The following is a 20,816-nucleotide window of genomic DNA, read 5'->3' on the forward strand; positions in this document are numbered from 1 at the left end:
ACACAACCACACACATCCAATTCCCATCCTTATTTCAGAACATAATCGTATATATACTGACTCATTATTGTTGGAATGAAATGCAGATTGCATACGAGATGAATGCATGTGTAGGTGTGTTTGGTAATTTTGGATAATATAACGCAGACTGAGATGCTCTCTGAGGGCATGAACAAAACAGATGCTTGTTATATGAGTAATTTGTGATCACAATATTGTGTTTTGCGCTGACAAAAGAGGGCGATTCCCTTGTGAACTCTACAAAAACAGACTGTTTTACCCTACAGATGTGCTGCTGTGAAGAAAGGAACTCTTTTTGTTCTTGTTTTTGGTCCAAGCGCTCTCAGCGGTCCCATTTAATTTATATGTAGTTGTGCCTTTTCACCTTTTACAACGTTCATAAAATCTTCCATCAGATTCATTCTTGTTATGCTGAAGTAACTCAAGTATTTTTTTTTTTTTTTTGTATTAGTAACCCACTCTTTTATTACATTGCTACCATCCAAGATCTGGCAGAAAATGTGTAAATTATATGCAAACGAACTAACCAGCTGAGAATAACTGGGATAATGAGGGGGAAAAGTTTGTTATTTACTCGTAATATAGTTAGTAATTCATCCTTTACTGCTGCCATTGCTAACACCTTGCGGTAAGTTTTATTATACATTTCAACTCATATTTTTACCACCTCAATCCCATTCTTGCGGCTGGAGTTTTGGCTCGGATGAATGTTTAATATTAATGGAAACAGAATGGAGCTGGTTACAGGACTATTGTTAAAAGTGTACAGCCGTCAATGGGACTCCAGTTTCCCCATTACAATAAAAGCAGCTCACCTCTGGGCGAGTGGCCAGTGAAATGATTGAATCTCTTTCATGCTAGACCCGGGCTACGAATGCCTTTGTGTGGGGTCGTAATCAATCCAGCCACTTTTCAATTAAACGTCTAGACATTTCGGTATGCATTTGGAGTGAATATTGCCCTGCTTAAACGCTCTGAAAACCCAGACTAACTTTACAAGACTGTTGTTTAATTGCTTGTAAGACAAAACATTTCGGTTACAGCGTTGTAATGTTGGCGCAATCACAGCCGGCTCAGAGGACTTTATATCACTTGTGAATGGTGTTTAGCGAGAGATTAAAACAGCACTGTTCCTATCAGGGTGAATTGTTTTCTCTCTGGGGACGAATCACTCTGACGTCCGCACCGTCTCTTATCTCGGCTTCATCTGGCGCCACGTTTGGAGCACATTTCACTGCTCCAGGGGCTGTTGGGATTGTCTGGGAAAAAAACACGATGACACGACGTCTCCAGCCAGAACAACACAATGCATTTATCTGTTTCCTCTGTCCGCCGTATTCTAAGTCCAATCCCCTCATGCAGTGGCGCGTTTGAAGGTGCACGACACACCTTTTTCCAGCTCCAGACTGTTATTTGTTAAGAAGGTTTCACAGTGTAGCGTTAAACTTCAAAGTGCAGTAAATAGTAATAAAATAGAAGTAAATAAAATAGACAATAGTTATGAGTTGACAAACTCATAACTACAAACTCCTCCCAAATAAATGACTCTTTCACATTACTCGATCTCGATATGTCGATCTTTAGATTCATTGCTTAGTCTTAATTTGGCTGTAAATGTCACTTATTAATGACATAGACAGGAACTCTCTACTTCTAACTTCTAACTCTATAATCTATTTTACTGCCACTTAACTGAAAAACCATGTAAAACTATGATACATATTTACCACAGACACTATTCTACAAAACAAAGTAACAATTTAAAAAAATATCTGTTGCACTTTAACTTGCATTTATTTATGTTATTTATTTTATATTTATATATTTAACTTGCAATATTCATTCTTATTGTGAGTGCACTTGCCTCTCCACAGGAACATTCTGGGCAAAGTTGAAGATAATCAGTGTTGAGAAAAGATACACAGTTTTGAACATAATTCCCTTTTTGTAAAAGTAAGTAAAATCTATAAACAGCAATACAAAATTTCAGGAGCAAGAGTAATATCTTTATATCCTGTTGTCGACTAAATAAAACCCTGGTCGACTCTAGGCCTGCCCTGTGCACCAATAATGATGATAATTAAATCAAATGAGTTGTGGCTTCTCAACGATCCGACCACATCTGACCTCGAGAGCAGGAAAAGTACTAGTACAGCGTGCATTTGTTTGTAAAATGGCCCAAATCTCCATCTACCTCCTTTCTGCTGTATTAATAGTTTACATTCCAGATTAAGTAAGTAGTTAATGAATATATTTTTTGGTTGACTAAGAGACTAAGATAATGGACTGAAACAATAATTCTTTTTTTTTTTAAAGTAGCAGTAGCAGAAGTTGTAGATGCTGTAAATGATGTACTTTGCCAAATCGAGTGTAAAGTATAGTATCTGGAATTGTGGGAAATAGTAGTAGATTTTTTTTTTTTTTTACAAATTTAAGTAGTAGTTGAACTGACTTTTTCTATAGTATTAATCTGCAATAACGGTATTTTTACTTAATTTATCGTCCTCCAAAAGGCTTTATTTTGTGCTACCTCATTTGCTCTCCCAAACCCCCCACGCTGTACTCTGTCATTAAAAGTGAAATCTAATAAGAGCGATGGCTTCAGATTAATGCGCAGGTATTGGATATTTGCCGGAACAGAAAACAGCAGTGATATTCTATAAAACATGTTCTGGGAAAGGCGGCTCAGGGCCATGTCTGACCTTGTGCTCAGTCTGTGGGGAAAGTTGAGCAAAGTCAAGTCGAGCAGCACCAGAAACTCACAAGTACACAACGTGCAGAAATACACTGTACGCGTTAGATTGGGTATTTTTGTAATGTACTTATGGGACTTGAATTATGTTTTTGGCTATTTACTGACTTTAGTTTTTAATAAGGACCAAAGTGCAAAATTTTTCAATCCAAGAAAACGCAAACGTTTCTGTACCAGCTAAAGACATTGACAAATTAGATCAACTTGAAGATGCATTGTTTAACTTTCCCGATGGAGTCTCTGGCCGCTGCTTTTCTTCACAGAGATGTTATTGCTTTGCTTATAATGTTCCACAGTATGGCATTAAACTAGTCTAAATGGAGACAAGCAGATGACGGTCCCGAACAATAGAAACGTTACGTCCAAATGTCCACGCTCGTCCCCTGACCCTCATTCACGACATAGTCCTGCACTATTTAGCAGACTATGCGGTTTGACACTCATCAGAGAGTCATTCTCAATCTGATTTAATATTGTTCTACTACATTTTACTATTTAAAACGGGAGTGTTTCATTTTGAGTTTGTGCAGGTGGTTTAACAAAGACAAATGGTCTTAATATATATTGGGTTCTTTAAAAAAATAGTGATATATTGTAGAATATCATGAGCAATATATTGATTTTCGCATGTATTGCAAAAATCGTGATATTATTGTACCGTGAGCCGTGTATCGTGTATCACATTGAATCCTGTGATTCCCAGAACTATTCTCCTGCAGAAAGATGAGCTTTTATGCCATAATGTGGAATATAATCCAAAAAGGCAACATTTCCAAGCCCACTCACAGCGCGGACAAAGATTTATACAAGAAAAACACAAGAAAAACATTTTTAAAACGCTTTGTTTGTTTTTATCTAAAAGGTTACTGGGGCTTTAAATGACAAAAGTAACATATTATGCCCGTAATATACTCACTTGTCTTCCCCAGTGTTAAAGAGCTTCTGGATTGAATTGGAGAATATATATATTTGAGTCACTTTTGTAAAACTAGATCATGTTTTAGAGCGTGACACTTCACATAATATGTATCTACAGCCGTTCATGTCCGACATAAGGCATGTTGTAATGAGATACAGAAGAATGAGGGTGTGAATCGTCCACTGGCTTGAGTCTGACGATAATGAGCCGGCCCCAGTGCTGTACTTTACACCCAAACTCCAAAATACATCAGTAACTAGAAAGTAAGTAAGACCTTGGTTCAGGGACGAGCTTGTTAGCTGCAACTGTTTAATGCGTTTAATCATTCTCTCCAATGCAGAAGACAGGATTAGAAATATAGGAAAATTATAGTTCAAGTACAAGTAAACAAAGTGCAAGAAGTAAAAAAATGCCAACTGTAACGAGATATTGAAAACAAGAAGGTACCAAACGGCCTCGAAAAATCATGAAATATTAAAGATGCGCTCAGTCAAATTCAAGCATACATTTTAAAAGGTGTCTGGTGTTGCCTTAAGCACTTTAAAATAGGTAATTTAGCTGATTTATGGTTTACGGTGCTCGATGTAGATGTTAGTGCTTTATGGCATTAAACGTATCGCCATAGAGACATAGTAAAGATACAATTCTACTTTATGTGGTTGGAAAAGGTGTTTATGGATTTTGCAATGTTATCAAACTTGGAAAATGTGTATATAATATTTAAGGTTTTTTGCTATCGAAATGGCCATTTGAATGGATTAAATTAGCAAATCGCGACAGCTCCACAAACGACATAATATCCTGTTTTATTCTGCATAAAAAACACTGTACAAAGCTATTTCTCTTTTCTAGTCTTTTTATCAATTCCCTCGGAGGAGTTTCAAATGTGAACTTTTGACAAAATCTTATAATTAAAAAATGTCCACTGCAAATTTACTCCCAATACTTACATTTATTGGGAGTAAATTTGCAGTGGACATTTTTTTCCGAAATTTCGCAGCCCTATTACATAACTCAAAGTTTTTGTTTTTGTGTGTATGTTTTTGGCTTTTTCTCTGATCCAAAGGCTTTATTGGCGATAGAAAGAGGATAGAGACATTTGGCAAACGGTCGGATGGTTGTGGTTGAGAGTTGAATGCCGACACAATGCCGATGGTAACAACCAGACGTGCGGCGCTTTAAACCACTACGCCACTGGAGAGCACACGAGAAACTCTTTCAAATGACAAATCTCAAACACAACCCACTCGCATCAAGGTCCTCACCAAGCTCTGCTTAACCCGTATTTATCAGAGATTACTTTCCATTTACTTCCATACTTGTCTGGAGTGTTTCTGTGATTAGTCCAAGTCGTGGATAAAATTATAATCAATTTGTTGACTGTATTGTCGGGATTGCACCTTGAGGGAAACGCACATTAACGGTGGCCCCGGCAGATGATTGAATTAAAGTCTGTTATTAAAGAGGATAATGAGTATGTGAAAGCAAACATTAGGCTGTGATTACTACACTCATCAAGAGGTAATATTTAGCTAAGTGCAAAATAGCGTATTAAATTTGCGAGCTTATCAGGCAAATAGTATTGGTAAATTAACCAGCCGCTCTGTTTCCGGAGCAAGAAAGCGGTGCTGAGGAACAATCTGTTTTCCACATATTAATTAATCAGCAGTAGGTTCACTCATGCAGACCTCGGGATGGCGACAGACGAACACATTGGAAGTTGTTGGACAGTAATTAATTTGCTAATGTGGCCTTCTGTACCTGACCTCCCGGGAGTGTTTAGCGGGACTCTCTGTTGGACGCGTCAAATGGCTCTTGCATGCTGTCAATAGAGCAGTCTTAAAGTCATAAAAGTAAAACATTGAACAGCATATAATTGCTCAAAGAGGTATACATTTATTGAGAATTGAGTTGAAAGTGACATAATGGTGCTTCATCATGTGCTCACCCTCGCTGTGTGAAGGAAAGGTTTCGCAGGTCTTTCCTTCTGCTGCTGTCAGACTCTACAACAAACACTGCTAGTCCTGAACATGTGCAATACTGATGTAACCATGTGCAATACCATCATATTCATGTGCAATACTGATGTAACCATGTGCAATACCATCATATTCATGTGCAATACTGAATTAACCATGTGCAATACCTGTTAATAAGAGTGTTCTATTTTGTTTTTATTCGGTTTCCTTACCTGCTAATAGTATTACCTAGTCTTGTGCTAGCTATTTTTACTTCATTTTATTTTTATTTTATTCTATTATTATCATTATTTTATTATTATTGTCTTATTTTTTATTTGTATCTTTTTATTTTTATTTGTATCTATTTTATTTTATTTCCCCCCTCCATTCCCTATTAAGACAGGAGAAGAGTTTATGTTAATAAGAGTTTTTTGTTTTTGTTCATAAGAGTTCTATTAAGAGTGTGTTTTTGAAACTTGTGTGGACATTAAAGGATTATCTTATCTTATCTTATCATCTCGCTGCTGTTTTTTCAGATACTATCATTTACGGAGCCTGTGCGCACCATCACGTCATAATGCACTGTCAGTGTCGATCCATTTCTTTTGTATTATACTTTTAATTATAATGCAAAGCTGTACAAATATGTTCATATTCTTTATTGAAATTTGACTGAATGTATTCATGTACCCAAGAACACATGTCTGTGGTGGATTTTGAATGCCTATAGTTATGATGTGGCTTCCTTAGTTGTTTTAAGCCATAAATGTTAGATTTGTCAATAGTACAGTCTGACAGGACATAATGGACATTACTTATCTGCATCTAAACTTTTGAGAAAAATGAAAATGTGGTTCTTCTAATGTTGTTGATTGGCAGTTTGAGAGTTAGTAGTGGTAAATATTATAGTGTGGAAAAAGTATTATGAGTACTGGCAAAAGTATACAGTAAGTGTTGAGTTTTTAGTGTTTACAATGACTGAGACCACGATCAAACATCTTTCTTTTTCTTTCATTCCCATTATCCAACACGTAGTATTCCTCAAGTTTGTGACCTGTTTTATGAAATCAAACAGGTCAACAACAAGGTCATTTACATTTAGATCTATTTTGGACTGTTGATTGAAAAAAACTGACTTGATTGTAATGATTTTGCTCCTGAAATTGTCACGATTATTATTTCTTAGTTACGGTTATTAGTTTTTACGATTACATTGTGACCTGAATAATCACAACTATCGATTCATATTCCGGGCATCTGTAGAGGAGCCACACTATTAGATGTAAAGTATTTTGGAACCTCAATATGTTCTTTCAAAAAGTAGAGGTGGACAATATTGAATAAAAATATATTTTATGGATTCTGTTGACAACACATTATCTTTTGCAATCCGTCTGAAATGTGCTGTTACATGAGTAAATGTCTTAGTTTAGATTAAAAAATAAACAAAGATTCTAAAATACTAGACACATCACACAAAAGTGCAGAGATGTCACTTTATACACTTTTTAACTGCAAATGTATGTTTCTATCAACACTTTGACAATAGTCTTATAATGGACAATAACCAATTCACTCAATATTCAAACGATAATTTCAATATTAATTTGTAGATTATTTAACCCCCACTCTAAGTAATTGTAGGTCTTCTTGCATAACAGTGAATCATTTTGCCTTAACATTTCCTTTACCTCACTGTACTAATATTACGCTCAAGTTTAGAGTGCACACTTTGACCTCTGTTTACTGAAACTCTGGACAATGTTCAAAGTTTCTCCCTGGGCCGGACATAATTAGATTGTATTTTATATTATTATTATGAGAAGTAAAACAGAAAATGCACTAAACTTATGTCTTTTCAAGTTTTTACAGTTTATAGTCAATAGGAATGATTGCTTTCCTTTCCAAACTCAATTCAAAATTACTGGTAACCAATTATTGTTGCTTTATCACTCTATTTGTGAACATATATCAACGTAAGATTTTTGGAAATATTTGTTCATTGCAAACCCAAAAGAAGTACACTCCATCCAACATTTTGAGAAGGTTAAAATGGGGTGTTTAATTGGTTATCAGAGAAAAGATTGATACATCAGTAACTATATTAGTCCCTGTTTGTTCATTAACCTCTAACATTCTTCCTTTTCCCTCTTCCTACAGTGGGACGCCATCACGGAGATGGACGAGCACAACCGGCCCATCCACACCTTCCAGGTCTGCAACGTGATGGAGCCCAACCAGAACAACTGGCTCCGCTCCAACTGGATCCCGCGTCAGGCCGCTCAGAAGATCTACGTGGAGCTGCGGTTCACGCTGCGCGACTGCAACTCCATCCCCTGGGTCTCCGGCACCTGCAAAGAAACGTTCAACCTCTTCTACCACGAGACGGACGAAGTTCACAACGTCAAATTCAAGTCCACGCAATACACCAAAATCGACACGATAGCCGCGGACGAGAGCTTCACGCAGATGGACCTGGGCGATCGGATTTTGAAACTGAACACCGAAGTGCGGGAGGTGGGGCCCATGACCAAAAAAGGCTTCTACTTGGCGTTCCAGGACATCGGCGCGTGCATCGCCCTGGTTTCCGTCCGCGTCTACTATAAGAAATGCCCGTTCACGCTGAGGAACCTGGCGTCGTTCCCGGACACGGTGCCGCGCGGGGACTCGTCGTCGCTGGTGGAGGTGAGGGGGGCGTGTATCGACCACGCGGAGGAACGGGACACGCCCAAGCTGTTCTGCGGAGCGGACGGAGACTGGCTGGTGCCGCTGGGGAGGTGCGTCTGCAGCGTGGGACATGAGGAGATAGACGGAGCCTGTATGGGTGAGTTTTGGTTCACTGTGGCCGGGATATGTTACTCGGGCGCTGAAATGTGACTACGACAGATATGCAGGGTTTATAATGGACACTGCAATTTGATTCTGTCCACATTTGGAACACGGGAGGAAGCTTTGCCAGGTTTGAACAGGAAAACCTGCGTAACATCTGAAAACCTGCCGTTAAATTTACAGTATTCCAGTTTAGCTCCTCCAACGACACACTTTCTCTAAAAAAGAAGAGGTTTGTGTCTTTGTGGTGGAGAATTTCTTATTTATTCCACTATTGACATCATTCCACTCCGCCCACTTTTCCCTCTTTTCCCACGTGATTGGCACTTTCATTGTAATCGCACTTTCGTTATAATCGCACTTTTGCTGTAATCACACTTCTGGCACAGCGTGAACTCCGTTGGTTTTAATGGAGAAGGAGGGAAAAGTCTCGCCGCTAAAATGTGCTATAAAGTAGATCTATTTGTGTAAAATATCCAATGTTCACATGACAACAAGTCAACAACGCACCGATTCCCTGGGAGGCCCGAAAACAGCTTTTTAGTCTGTGTAGAACTTATTTTCTCTGGAGGTCGGGAGCCCTATGTTAACGAATACAATAAGGTGAATATGGCTGGGCAATATGACAAAAAAGTCATCACAATGAATTTCAAATTATTCTCGTGATTATTATTTATTCCATTGTATTTTTCCCCTATTAAAAAAACAAATACAAATACCTTTTAATATAAATGTCCTCAACAGAACCAAGACAGACCTTTAATCAAGTGCAATTTAGTACCACAAATTTTCAGTCTGAACTCCGCTCCAAGCCATGTTTTCACTCTTGATTAAAAAGACCTAACCTTATAATTCACAATTGGAAATATTCATCATCTTTCATTGCTTTTATAAATCCTTTTGTTGAAAGAGCAGCAACAGCGTCTGTTCTGCCTCCACTTACAAGGACTATGGACTTGGATCAGGGACTTTACCAATAGTTTATGTTGGAGTGATCAGCCCCTTGGTCCAGTGATTTCTGCTGCACTGATAAAACGTCCACTAGTTCAAACTTCCCATTGATCCGCCACTTCCCCATATGCTGCCTTCACATTAACCTATTTATGAGACTGATGATGTGCTTTTGTGCTGACTCCGCACCAATCCCATTACATATATATTTTGTTAATGTTGCCTCCTTATAGTTTTGCTCCTCACCCTCCCTATTATCAACAGTGGAACTACCCAAGTGTAAAATTGGATAAGAGTTTGCGGCGATAATAAGCATATAATTTACAAACTAGGCTAAAGAGTGAAACTTGAGTACTTTTGGTGGTTGAAATAAAAACGTACCGTATTTTTCACACTATAAGGCGCACTTAAAAGCCTTTAATTTTCTCAAAAACGACGCCTTATTATCAAGTGCGCCTTATATATGAAAATAATCGAAAATAGACCTTACGTCGACAGTGCGCTTTATAATCCAGTGCGCCTTATAGTGCAGAAAATATGGTATGTTATGTTGCTCTGTAGTGTTTATAGTTGACTGTTTGGAGCCAGTGGTCTCCAGTGGTGTGGTTCCCAGGGGCCCCTTGATGGGACAGATTACGTGAGTGAGTTTGATTATAGCGGTGTGATCTAAACTGTGGATCAGTGAAGCCAGCAGCCCACAGCAGGGTCACTGTGGAACCATGCAGGTGTTCTACCATGCAGGTGATCTACCATGCAGGTGTTCTACCATGGAGGTGGTCTACCATGCAGGTGTTCTACCATGGAGGTTTTCTACCGCGGAGGTGGTCTACCATGGAGGTGGTCTACCATGGAGGTGGTCTACCATGGAGGTGGTCTACCGTGGAGGTGTTCTACCATGCAGGTGTTCTACCATGGAGATGGTCTACCATGGAGGTGGTCTACCATGCAGGTGTTCTACCATGGAGGTGGTCTACCATGCAGGTGTTCTACCATGGAGGTGGTCTACCATGGAGGTGGTCTACCATGGAGGTGGTCTACCATGCAGGTGGTCTACCATGGAGGTGGTCTACCATGCAGGTGTTCTACCATGCAGGTGGTCTACCATGCAGGTGGTCTACCATGGAGGTGGTCTACCATGCAGGTGGTCTACCATGGAGGTGGTCTACCATGCAGGTGTTCTACCATGGAGGTGCTCTACCATGGAGGTGGTCTACCATGCAGGTGTTCTACCATGGAGGTGGTCTACCATGCAGGTGGTCTACCATGGAGGTGGTCTACCATGGAGGTGGTCTACCATGGAGGTGGTGTACCATGGAGGTGGTGTACCATGGAGGTGGTCTACCATGCAGGTGGTCTACCATGGAGGTGGTCTACCATGGAGGTGGTGTACCATGGAGGTGTTCTACCATGCAGGTGTTCTACCATGCAGGTGGTCTACCATGCAGGTGGTCTACCATGGAGGTGGTCTACCATGGAGGTGGTCTACCATGGAGGTGGTCTACCATGGAGATGGTCTACCATGCAGGTGGTCTACCATGGAGGTGGTCTACCATGCAGGTGGTCTACCATGGAGGTGGTCTACCATGGAGGTGGTCTACCATGGAGGTGGTCTACCATGGAGATGGTCTACCATGCAGGTGGTCTACCATGGAGGTGGTCTACCATGCAGGTGGTCTACCATGGAGGTGGTCTACCATGGAGGTGGTCTACCATGGAGGTGGTCTACCATGCAGGTGTTCTACCATGGAGGTGGTCTACCATGGAGGTGGTCTACCGTGGAGGTGGTCTACCATGCAGGTGTTCTACCATGGAGGTGGTCTACCATGCAGGTGATCTACCATGCAGGTGTTCTACCATGGAGGTGGTCTACCATGGAGGTGGTCTACCATGGAGGTGGTGTACCATGGAGGTGTTCTACCATGCAGGTGTTCTACCATGGAGGTGGTCTACCATGCAGGTGTTCTACCGTGGAGGTGTTCTACCGTGGAGGTGGTCTACCATGCAGGTGTTCTACCATGCAGGTGGTCTACCATGCAGGTGGTCTACCATGGAGGTGGTCTACCATGCAGGTGGTCTACCATGGAGGTGGTCTACCATGCAGGTGGTCTACCATGCAGGTGATCTACCATGCAGGTGGTCTACCATGGAGTTGGTCTTATGGAAGTTCTGCGTCTGTACTTCTCTTTGGTGATGGACCTTTAACGGGGGAAAGGACATGCACGCTGGAACAATAAAGATGAGTTTATAAAGGACGGGGATTTTAGACCCACAAATTATATTTCTATTTTTATTATATTCAAACAATATTATGTAAATCCAAAAGAAATGAGTCTTTAAACTTATTAGTTGAGGTTTAATTATCTAATAAAAGTGCAGAAATATCACGTTATACAGTTATTTGAAAGTTTACAACGTCACTTTTTCTCTTCTAATCAGCTCTTTTTGATCTTCAAAATTACCTGAACAATATTATCACCTCTACTTTAAATCCTTTTCTGGAAGATTCCAATTTAAGTTTCTTCGAATGTAATTTATAATTTATTTTTCTTTCAGAATGTTGAGATTTGCAGTATTTTTTAATTCACACTCCTGATATTCAGATTTTACACACTTTCAAAACAACTAACACCAGTGATAATTAGATTTATTGCCCACCTCTTGTTAACAGGAGTTTACCAATTCAGTTCAAGCTCATGGGGAACAGTTGGTTCTTGATATTTCAAACATAATTTATCGTGCAGTTGTACAATGAACATTTGGGACAAAGATTTACAACGTTTTCATTAATCGGTCTCTCTCATCCGGGTTTCTGGGTCAAAACAATGTTTATGATTTCAGTGAATGCATTCATCCAAATTCAGCAGTTTCCTTCAGTGGAGATCAATACACTTTTCCAATATAACTTGTAACATGATGTGAGAAATAAAGGGGCTGTCCTCCATTGATATAATAAAGCAGATATATTAAAAGAAAGGTGAAAAGGAGTGCGCTCTCTGCATTTAATTATAGAGCGGTTTATTCTCCTTTGCTGTTAGCTTTACCGTCACCACAAAACTCACTCTGGGACTGAAAGATGAGGAAAGTGGTAATAAACGTGGTGAATATCTCGGATGCTTGGAATGCAATAGGCGTTTGGACTCTTCTTCTTTGGACATTGAACCGTAGATCTGGTTTTAACCTTTTTAAGACGGTAAAAATCAGGTACAAATGAAATGAAAACCGCTGTCCAAATGACCAAACACGTGCGCGATGTTGACGGCTAAACGGCATGTAATAGTAATAACATTTGCTCGACCACTAATCCCTCTTAATAATTGATGACATCACAGTTTATACATGATTTAGTCTTACATTAGCCTGCGCAGTAAGGCTCCGGACACTCGTCTGTACCGCTCCTGCACAGTGTAGGACCAGATGCCGCTGCAGTTGATTACGATTCGCTCTGTGGCAGGAGTAGGTGAGTCGGTTCCCCAGCTGCACAGCCAGCTGCAGCGTAATCAGCGCCAAACTGCAGCCGTGATTACAGCCGCACTAATCAGTCGGCTTGTGGGACAGGTGAAACGCATTCTGTATGTTCAGCTCGTCTTAAATATAGATTGCGGCGCATCCCCCGGCAGTGGAGGGACGACTTTTGAATTCTAGTGGTTAACGTTCCCAGTCTGCTGCATTCATTTGGACTTGTTGACTTAATTGAAATGCCCGGGTTCTCCATCCTTCTATTCCCCGTGCACCTCTGTCGCCGGGTTACGGCTGCTCATTGCTTCAAATAAGTGTCATTATTAAAGCTCCCCACACAGGTTCCTCCGGAGAGCCTCGGGAGCCAAGGCTGCGGTGGTCGTTTCCTTTAGTTTACAGCTGGGTTTACAGCTGGGTTTTATTCGAAAGCAAATGTGGGAATTTCATTTTTTATCCTAGAGCTTTTATGTCGGACAAGCCCATAGTCTTGCCTAAGGTCCGGTCATTGCACGTGGTCAGGATTCTACGGCCATGTCCTGGTGAGATAAAACATATTGGATTTTCCCCTGCAGCTGTGTCCGGCGCTCGGCTCTGTCAGCGCATTTCCTCATATCACAATGTTCTCAAGTACTGGCAGGTGATATGGCGATGGACGGAGCAAATGATGGTTATTATGGTGTATCAAGATGTGTCATGTGAATAATGTACAGTTGGAATAGTCTAAAGTCTCCCACTCTCCCCAAAGTACTTTACTCGGAACAATTTGGGTATTGTATAATGACAGTGCGTTAAAGAGGACATATTATGCAAACATACAGTATTTTCCTATAATTAGCACCTTTTTTCTTAAATTTATTCTTATATACTCATGGTTCTATATATACTCCAGAGCAACTTATATGTGATATTATTATTTTATTGTTATTTTCACACTTGCCACCGCATTTCATACTCCAGTGCAACTTATAAATGTTTTTTTCTTCTCTATTATGCATTTTTTGCAACTTATAGTCTGGAAAATACGGTACTTTAATGAACTTTTGAACACAACAATGTTTTCTCACCTTTATCTTACTCAAAGTTGCATTTTGATCGATCTTTATGTGTTATTTATGCGAGTAATCCTGTATTGTCCTGCAACTGAGGCTTTAAAAACAATGGCGTGAATGTAATATTCCTGGCTATTAAAGAATACAAGTCAAACTATTTTGTGAACAAATTAGCAAATGTGGCTAGCGTTACTATTTTTCCGATTGGCACCATAGTCCAGGGCACATTTTGTCTTCTTAACGACATAATTGCTGCTCCATAATGCCCAAGATCAGTCGAAAACGGTGAAAACGCAGAATGGAAAGGAGGTTTGACCTAGAATAAAATACATCACACCCTCGTACATAAATAGCACAAATTATGTACCCAGAGAATTGCCTCACTTGGCTTCTGCGCTTGCTGGTCGTGTTGTTCATGTTTGAGCAGGTAATGTCGTTCAGCCCCATTAGCTTCACTCTGACATTCATGCGCCACAGAAGAACACCGTGGCTTGGAAACGTGGATTATTTTTTTTTCGTTTGGCATTCAAAAGTTTGTGGTCCTAAATTGCCCCAGTGCGTTTTGAGTTCCGTCCGCGGGTACCTTGCGGGATCCCTCCTGTGGCGTGTGGACGAGTGATGAAGTGTGCTCACGCTTCACACCTGACCTTTAGATAGTCACATATTGCTTACTGTACAGAGCGGCTAAAGGATCCACTTAAACACGGCGCTGGCTCACACGCGCTGGTACCTGAGGGATGCGGGTTATTGCTCCGGAGCTCAATGGGAACGCGAGCTCGGACCACCAGCCCGCTTTTCTTTAGAGGAGCAAGTTCATCTTAATAAAACTATATTTATACAAGAGCCATTGTTTGCAAGTAGGTACATCAAGGCTATAGGTCATATGGTTAATCGATAATTGTGATTATTTAGGTGACAATATGATCATAATGAAGAATAGTTGATCATTGCTAGTATTTTATAAGCAAAATTAAGTCATTTCTATTCACTCTGTACTACAAGTAAACACCTCTTTATGTATAGTGTCTTTTATGTGACTGTGATTTCATTGGAACACTAATGTATTAGAATGAAAGAAAATTAAGGTTATCAGTTTTATTTTGTGTCAATAATCATGAATAATTGTAATATTGTGCGTTTGTTCTCACTATAATCGTAACACTTAAATTTCAATAGCGTGACATTCCTTCTTGCAAGGTTAATATGTATCAACAATGTTTATATGAACTAAAATTCCAGGTTGAGGGATGTGGCGCACCTAATTTGCAACTTACCGTATTTTCCGGACTATAAATCACACCTTTTTTCATAGTTTTGGCCGGGTGCGACTAATACTTATATTTATACTCATATACTTATACACCGGAGCGACTTATATGTGATATTATTTGTTATTTTCACTCTTGCAACTGCATTTCATACTCCAGTGCAACTTATATATGTTTTTTTCTCCTCTATTATGCATTTTTTGGCTGCGACTTATAGTCCGGAAAATACTGTAATCATGTTTGTGTTCCAGAATTGGTCCGGATGACTGCCTTTTGAAACTTTTTCCACGATCTGAAGTATTATTACAGTGTATTTGTATCATGCTTTTCCACCTTCAAAGCAAAATGTAAAAAGTGCAAGCCAATATGCAACTACGGCACATTTTGCATCACCCTAAATGTTCCCTGTTACAATAAAGCGCTTGTGTGTAGCTTTGAACCGCACTTAAAGTCTTGTGCATGGATCATTTGAATAGACGTGTTCTGAAATGTATTAAAATAGCTTCATAGGAACAGCTTCATTAACTTTTCATTAAAGGCAAAGCCCGAATGTTCCACACTATCCTCTGTATCTGCTCGTTAGCGCGCAGCAACAGTAAAAGGCCTGCATCACGTTTTTTCCTAAAATAAAACCGGCGTCCATTCAGAGCGCTGTAATCTAATGCGATGAGAATCAAGTTTATGACAACATGTAATTGGAGTTGCAGTTTATTTATACCATCCGGCAGACTGTGAGAGGGAGAACGCAGCAACTTTCTTATTACGTTTGCTTTTATTGACTTTATTGGCTGTAAAATATATTGCGGTGGGAGGATTTTTGTTGCACACAATCTTCTTGCATGTGTCTTAAAGCGGATTGTGATGTGATAGAAATCGTTAACTCCTTCATCTATAAACATGACACTGAAGCCCATATAGCGCTTTAGTTGCTTTAATACAGAAAAAGAAACAAAAACACCATTATAGTCACACCTATTGGGCCGGTATCACACAGTACCTGGGTTTCACTGCTGGTACATGACTTGTACTTTTTTAGTTTCTTTGTAGGTCATTGTTCCTCCATGAAAACCCCAACTTTGCCATTCCCTCCATTAGTGCCTGTCAAACTATATGCCCCGTAGTGATAGGAGCACTTGGGGCAGTAGTGCTATCCCATCAAACGAAGGAGTTCGAGAAAAAACACATGAAAACGTGGTCCATGGGAACTATCTCGCTCTTCAGCCAATTTCCCAGCATCAATCCTTTTGCCATTTAGGTCTGCCCTAATCAGCAGCAGTAGGAATTGTTTACCGTATTTTCCGTACTATAAGGCGCACGTAAAAGTCTTTAACGTCCTCAAAAGCCGTCCGTGCGCTTAATAGTCCGGTGCGCATAATATATGGTTTATTTCTGGTTGTGCTTACTGACCGCGAAGATATTTTGTGTGGTACATGGTGTGTAAAGAAGATTTGGGACACGAGACGCGATGCGCGACAATATTTACAGTACTCCGGAACCGGAAGTCCCAACAACATGTGTGCAAAGCATTCTGGGAATAGTAGTCTACCTACACGCGGCACACGCGGCGCACGCGAAACTTTGTCAAAACGTAAACAACATTTTCAGTCAGGCACAACGCAGACATGCTAACTGTCTTTTAGCGGTAGCAGAGTGTGTTCTGTGTTTGTATTTTACGTGTTTACAAGTGATCTTGACTGAGATTTGATTTGGATATGCTAACGTGTCTGTTAGCGATAGCAGAGTGTGTTTTGATGTTGAACAACGTTGACCTGAATGAGTTGAACGCGTTTAATAAAGCTCAACTAACTCTGACTTATCCGTCTGTTTTGTTTATCTTATGCACTTTATCGTCCGGTGCGCTTTATGTATGGACCAGGACACATGGTACACATAGTGCACATGGTGCACATGGTGCACATGGTACACATGGTACACACGGTACACATGGTACACACGGTGCACATGGTACACATGGTGCACATGGTACACATGGTACACATGGTGCACATGGTACACAGATAGCTGATGGTGTGCTTGATAATCCGGTGCACCTTTTCGTGCGCAAAATACGGTATTTCCTCCCAATGAACAATCAAAAAAATAACAACACTCTCTGACAATGATGAATCAAGAACTTTCAATTTATTTAAGCAATCAATAGTAAAAAATATAACATGGCCAATCAGAGTGTGAGAAAGAAACTGACAAGAGTCCATGTATGGTCAAGACAAAGATCAGACTAAGTGCACCACAGGTAAGCACTGTAAAACAATGACTTAAGGATTTTAAACAAAAAAGAAAGTGATCGATTTGGTCAAAAAGACTCCAAAGTACGGCTGGACACTTACAAGCAATGGTGCTTTGGAAAACTTTTGGGGACGATTGGATCTACAGCTCAATGAACACGCGCGCAGGGCAACGGCGTGGGTACAGCGCGGAGCGGAGGGAGCGCTCAGGGCAGCGCGCAGTGGAGCGCGTGGATACAGCGCGCGGGTACAGCGCGCGGGTACAGCGCGCGGGTACAGCGCGCGGGTACAGCGCGCGGGTACAGCACGCAGTAAAGCGCACAGCGCGCGGATACAGCGCGCGGATACAGCGCGCGGATACAGCGCGCGGATACAGCGCGCGGATACAGCGCGCGGATACAGCGCGCGGATACAGCGCGCGGATACAGCGCGTGGATAAAGTGTGTGGATACAGCGCGCTGGTGGAGCGCGCTGGTGGAGTGCGCAGCGGAGCGCGGGTGCAGCGCGGAGCGTGCATTTTGTTAGATATATGTATTATTATACCAAAATGTGTATATATATTATTCATTGTATTAATTTTTTTCCCACCTCTATTGGGAAGTTCATGGTTAAACTCATGTTTAAAATACAGATACAGGGGCTGGAATAGAAGCTAAAGCTCTCTAAAAGCGCCGCAACCGTTGAGGAAGAAGAAGGTACAGTGTAGCTCAAAGAGGAAAGAGGTCCATCTCGCTCTTCAGCCAATTTCCCAGCATCAATCCTTTTGCCATTTAGGTCAGCCCTAATCAGCAGCAGTAGGAATTGTTTATTTCATCCCAATGAACAATTAAAAAAATAACAACACTCTCTGACAATGATGAATCAAGAACTTTCAATTTATTTAAGTGATCAATAGTAAAAAATATAACACAACATATTAAATCTGAAGGTGCTGATCTGAATCTCTAGTATTTACACTGCCCTGAGCTTGATTAGTCTTGTCCCAAGGAAGGAGCTTCGACCTGAAGCTGCTCCGACTTTGTCAAAATGTCTCAGCTGGACAAGGTGCTGGTTGTGGTTTCCAAAGTTTTGTCACAACAACCCAAGTAACCTGGCGTTATGCTCCCTCTTGGCAGCCCACGACCGTTCGAAGTAGGGGGCTTGTTCCTCCTCCGAGAGCCTACTCCATCGCTCCCCGACAATTGTGTTGACATGGGCTGAATTTCTCATGTTGAATTCCAACATCACGTTCTCCCTCTGCTCAGCCTTGTACAGCATGAAGGCGTTTGGAGGTTTGTACGGCTGAGCAGCTTTCCTTCTCACCCTAGAAATGGAACGCAGTGTTTGCTGATCCTTTCCAGGTGCCAGTCTGCAGTCAGGTGGGCTGTCTTGAGGGGGACAGTCGTTCTTCCTTGGTGCAGGTCCATGTGAACGTGAAGGTGCTGTTGGTAGAATGTCACTGTCAGTGTTTGTACTGACAGTGCCGTCCATCATGGCTTCTACGCTGGCTAGCATAGAGTCTACATCCCATGTCTCCATAGTATTAGAACCGTCCAAGAAGGCGTCCACGCTGGCTGCCATGGCCTCTACATCCCATGTCTCTGTAGTACTCGTGCTCTCCAAGAAGGCATCAATGCTTCCAGACACAGCCTGTACATCCAATGCATCCATAGTGTAACAGCAAACCAACATGATCATGAGAATGAGAGGCCTTATATAGGGGCGGAGATGGGGCAGTGCATATTGGGCTTTATGACATCACATATTGGGCTTTATGACATCACGGTTACATGGCCAATCAGAGTGTGAGAAAGAAACAGACAAGAGTCCATATATGGTCAAGACAACGATCAGACCAAGTGCACCACAGGTAAGCACTGTAAAACTACGGATTTGAGTTTTATACAACAAACGCACTGTAAAACTATGAATTTGGGTTTCACGCAATAAAAGTACTGTAAAACTACGGATTTGAGTTTTATACAACAAACGCACTGTAAAACTGTGGACCCTTTGCTCAGGGCTGTCCGGTCCCTGTATGACCGGAGCAGGAGCTGTGTTCGCATTGCCGGCAGTAAGTCAGACCTGTTCCCAGTGCATGTTGGACTCCGCCAGGGCTGCCCTTTGTCACCGGTTCTGTTCATAATTTTTATGGACCGAATTTCTAGGCGCAGTCAGGGGTCGGAGGGTGTCCGGTTTGGGGACCACAGGATCTCATCTCTGCTGTTTGCAGACGATGTTGTCCTGATGGCTCCATCAAACCCGGACCTGCAACATGCACTGGGACGGTTTGCAGCCGAGTGTGAAGCGGCTGGGATGAGAATCAGCACCTCCAAATCCGAGGCCATGGTTCTCGACTGGAAAAAGGTGGCTTGCCCTCTCCAGGTGGGTGGGGTGTCCTTGCCCCAAGTGGAGGAGTTCAAGTATCTCGGGGTCTTGTTCACGAGTGAGGGAAGGATGGAGCGTGAGATCGACAGGCGGATCGGTGCAGCGGCTGCAGTGATGCAGTCGCTGCATCGGACCGTTGTGGTAAAGAGGGAGCTGAGCCGAAAGGCAAAGCTCTCTATTTACCGGTCGGTCTACGTTCCTACCCTCACCTATGGTCATGAGCTTTGGGTAGTGACCGAAAGAACAAGATCGCGGATACAAGCGGTCGAAATAAGTTTCCTCCGCCGTGTGGCTGGGTGCTCCCTTAGAGATAAGGTGAGGAGCTCGGCCACACGGGGGGAGCTCGGAGTAGAGCCGCTGCTCCTCCACGTCGACAGGAGCCAGCTGAGGTGGCTCCGGCATCTGTTCCGGATGCCTCCTGGGCGCCTCCCTCGGGAGGTGTTTCAGGCATGTCCCACCTGGAAGAGGCCCCGGGGAAGACCCAGGAAACGCTGGAGAGACTATGTCTCTCGGCTGGCCTGGGAACGCCTCGGGATCCCCCCAGAGGAGTTGGAGGAAGTGTCTGGGGAGGAGGAAGTCTGGGAGTCCCTGCTCAGACTGCAACCCCCGCGACCCGGCCCCGGATAAGCGGCAGAAAATGGATGGATGGATGGACACCAAAAGCACTTTAAAGGTCCCATAACATGCAAAATCGACTTTGCAGAGCTTTTAACCTTCTTACATTGCTATTTGTGCTTCATATATGTACCCAGAGTGTTTTTTTGATTGATTCCCGCAGTGTTTAGCTATATTACTGACTATCTCCTTTCCTCGAATCTCCAAACTGATATATAGATCTATAGATATATCTGTTCTGCACACGCTGTAGAATAAACACCAGATTTATTTAGTCTCAATATTTAGTGTTGACCTGAAGTTCTATTGTTTCTCACTCACTGGCGCGGAGCTGCGCATCGCGGAGCAAACAGCTGTGGGGGACACACTACGTCACGGGTGG

General features: G+C 41.8%; 1 protein-coding gene across 3 annotated transcripts in view; it reads left to right on the forward strand.

Moving 5' to 3' along the window:
• Positions 1-20,816, forward strand: part of epha3 (eph receptor A3) — a 559,788-nt gene that overhangs the window by 390,873 nt on the left and 148,099 nt on the right. For 2 of the 3 annotated variants that reach the window (XM_072445112.1, XM_072445113.1), the window contains exon 3: positions 7,814-8,477. The exons of the other annotated variant lie outside the window; for it this stretch is intronic. In XM_072445112.1, the coding sequence (XP_072301213.1) occupies positions 7,814-8,477 (664 nt within the window). The remainder of the gene's footprint in view (positions 1-7,813; positions 8,478-20,816) is intronic. 3 annotated transcript variants of the gene reach the window in all.

Source organism: Eucyclogobius newberryi, unplaced genomic scaffold (assembly GCF_026437365.1).
Source record: "Eucyclogobius newberryi isolate DKJ021-1_F unplaced genomic scaffold, fEucNew1.0.hap1 SCAF_14, whole genome shotgun sequence".
Classification (NCBI taxonomy): Eukaryota; Metazoa; Chordata; class Actinopteri; order Gobiiformes; family Gobiidae; genus Eucyclogobius; species Eucyclogobius newberryi.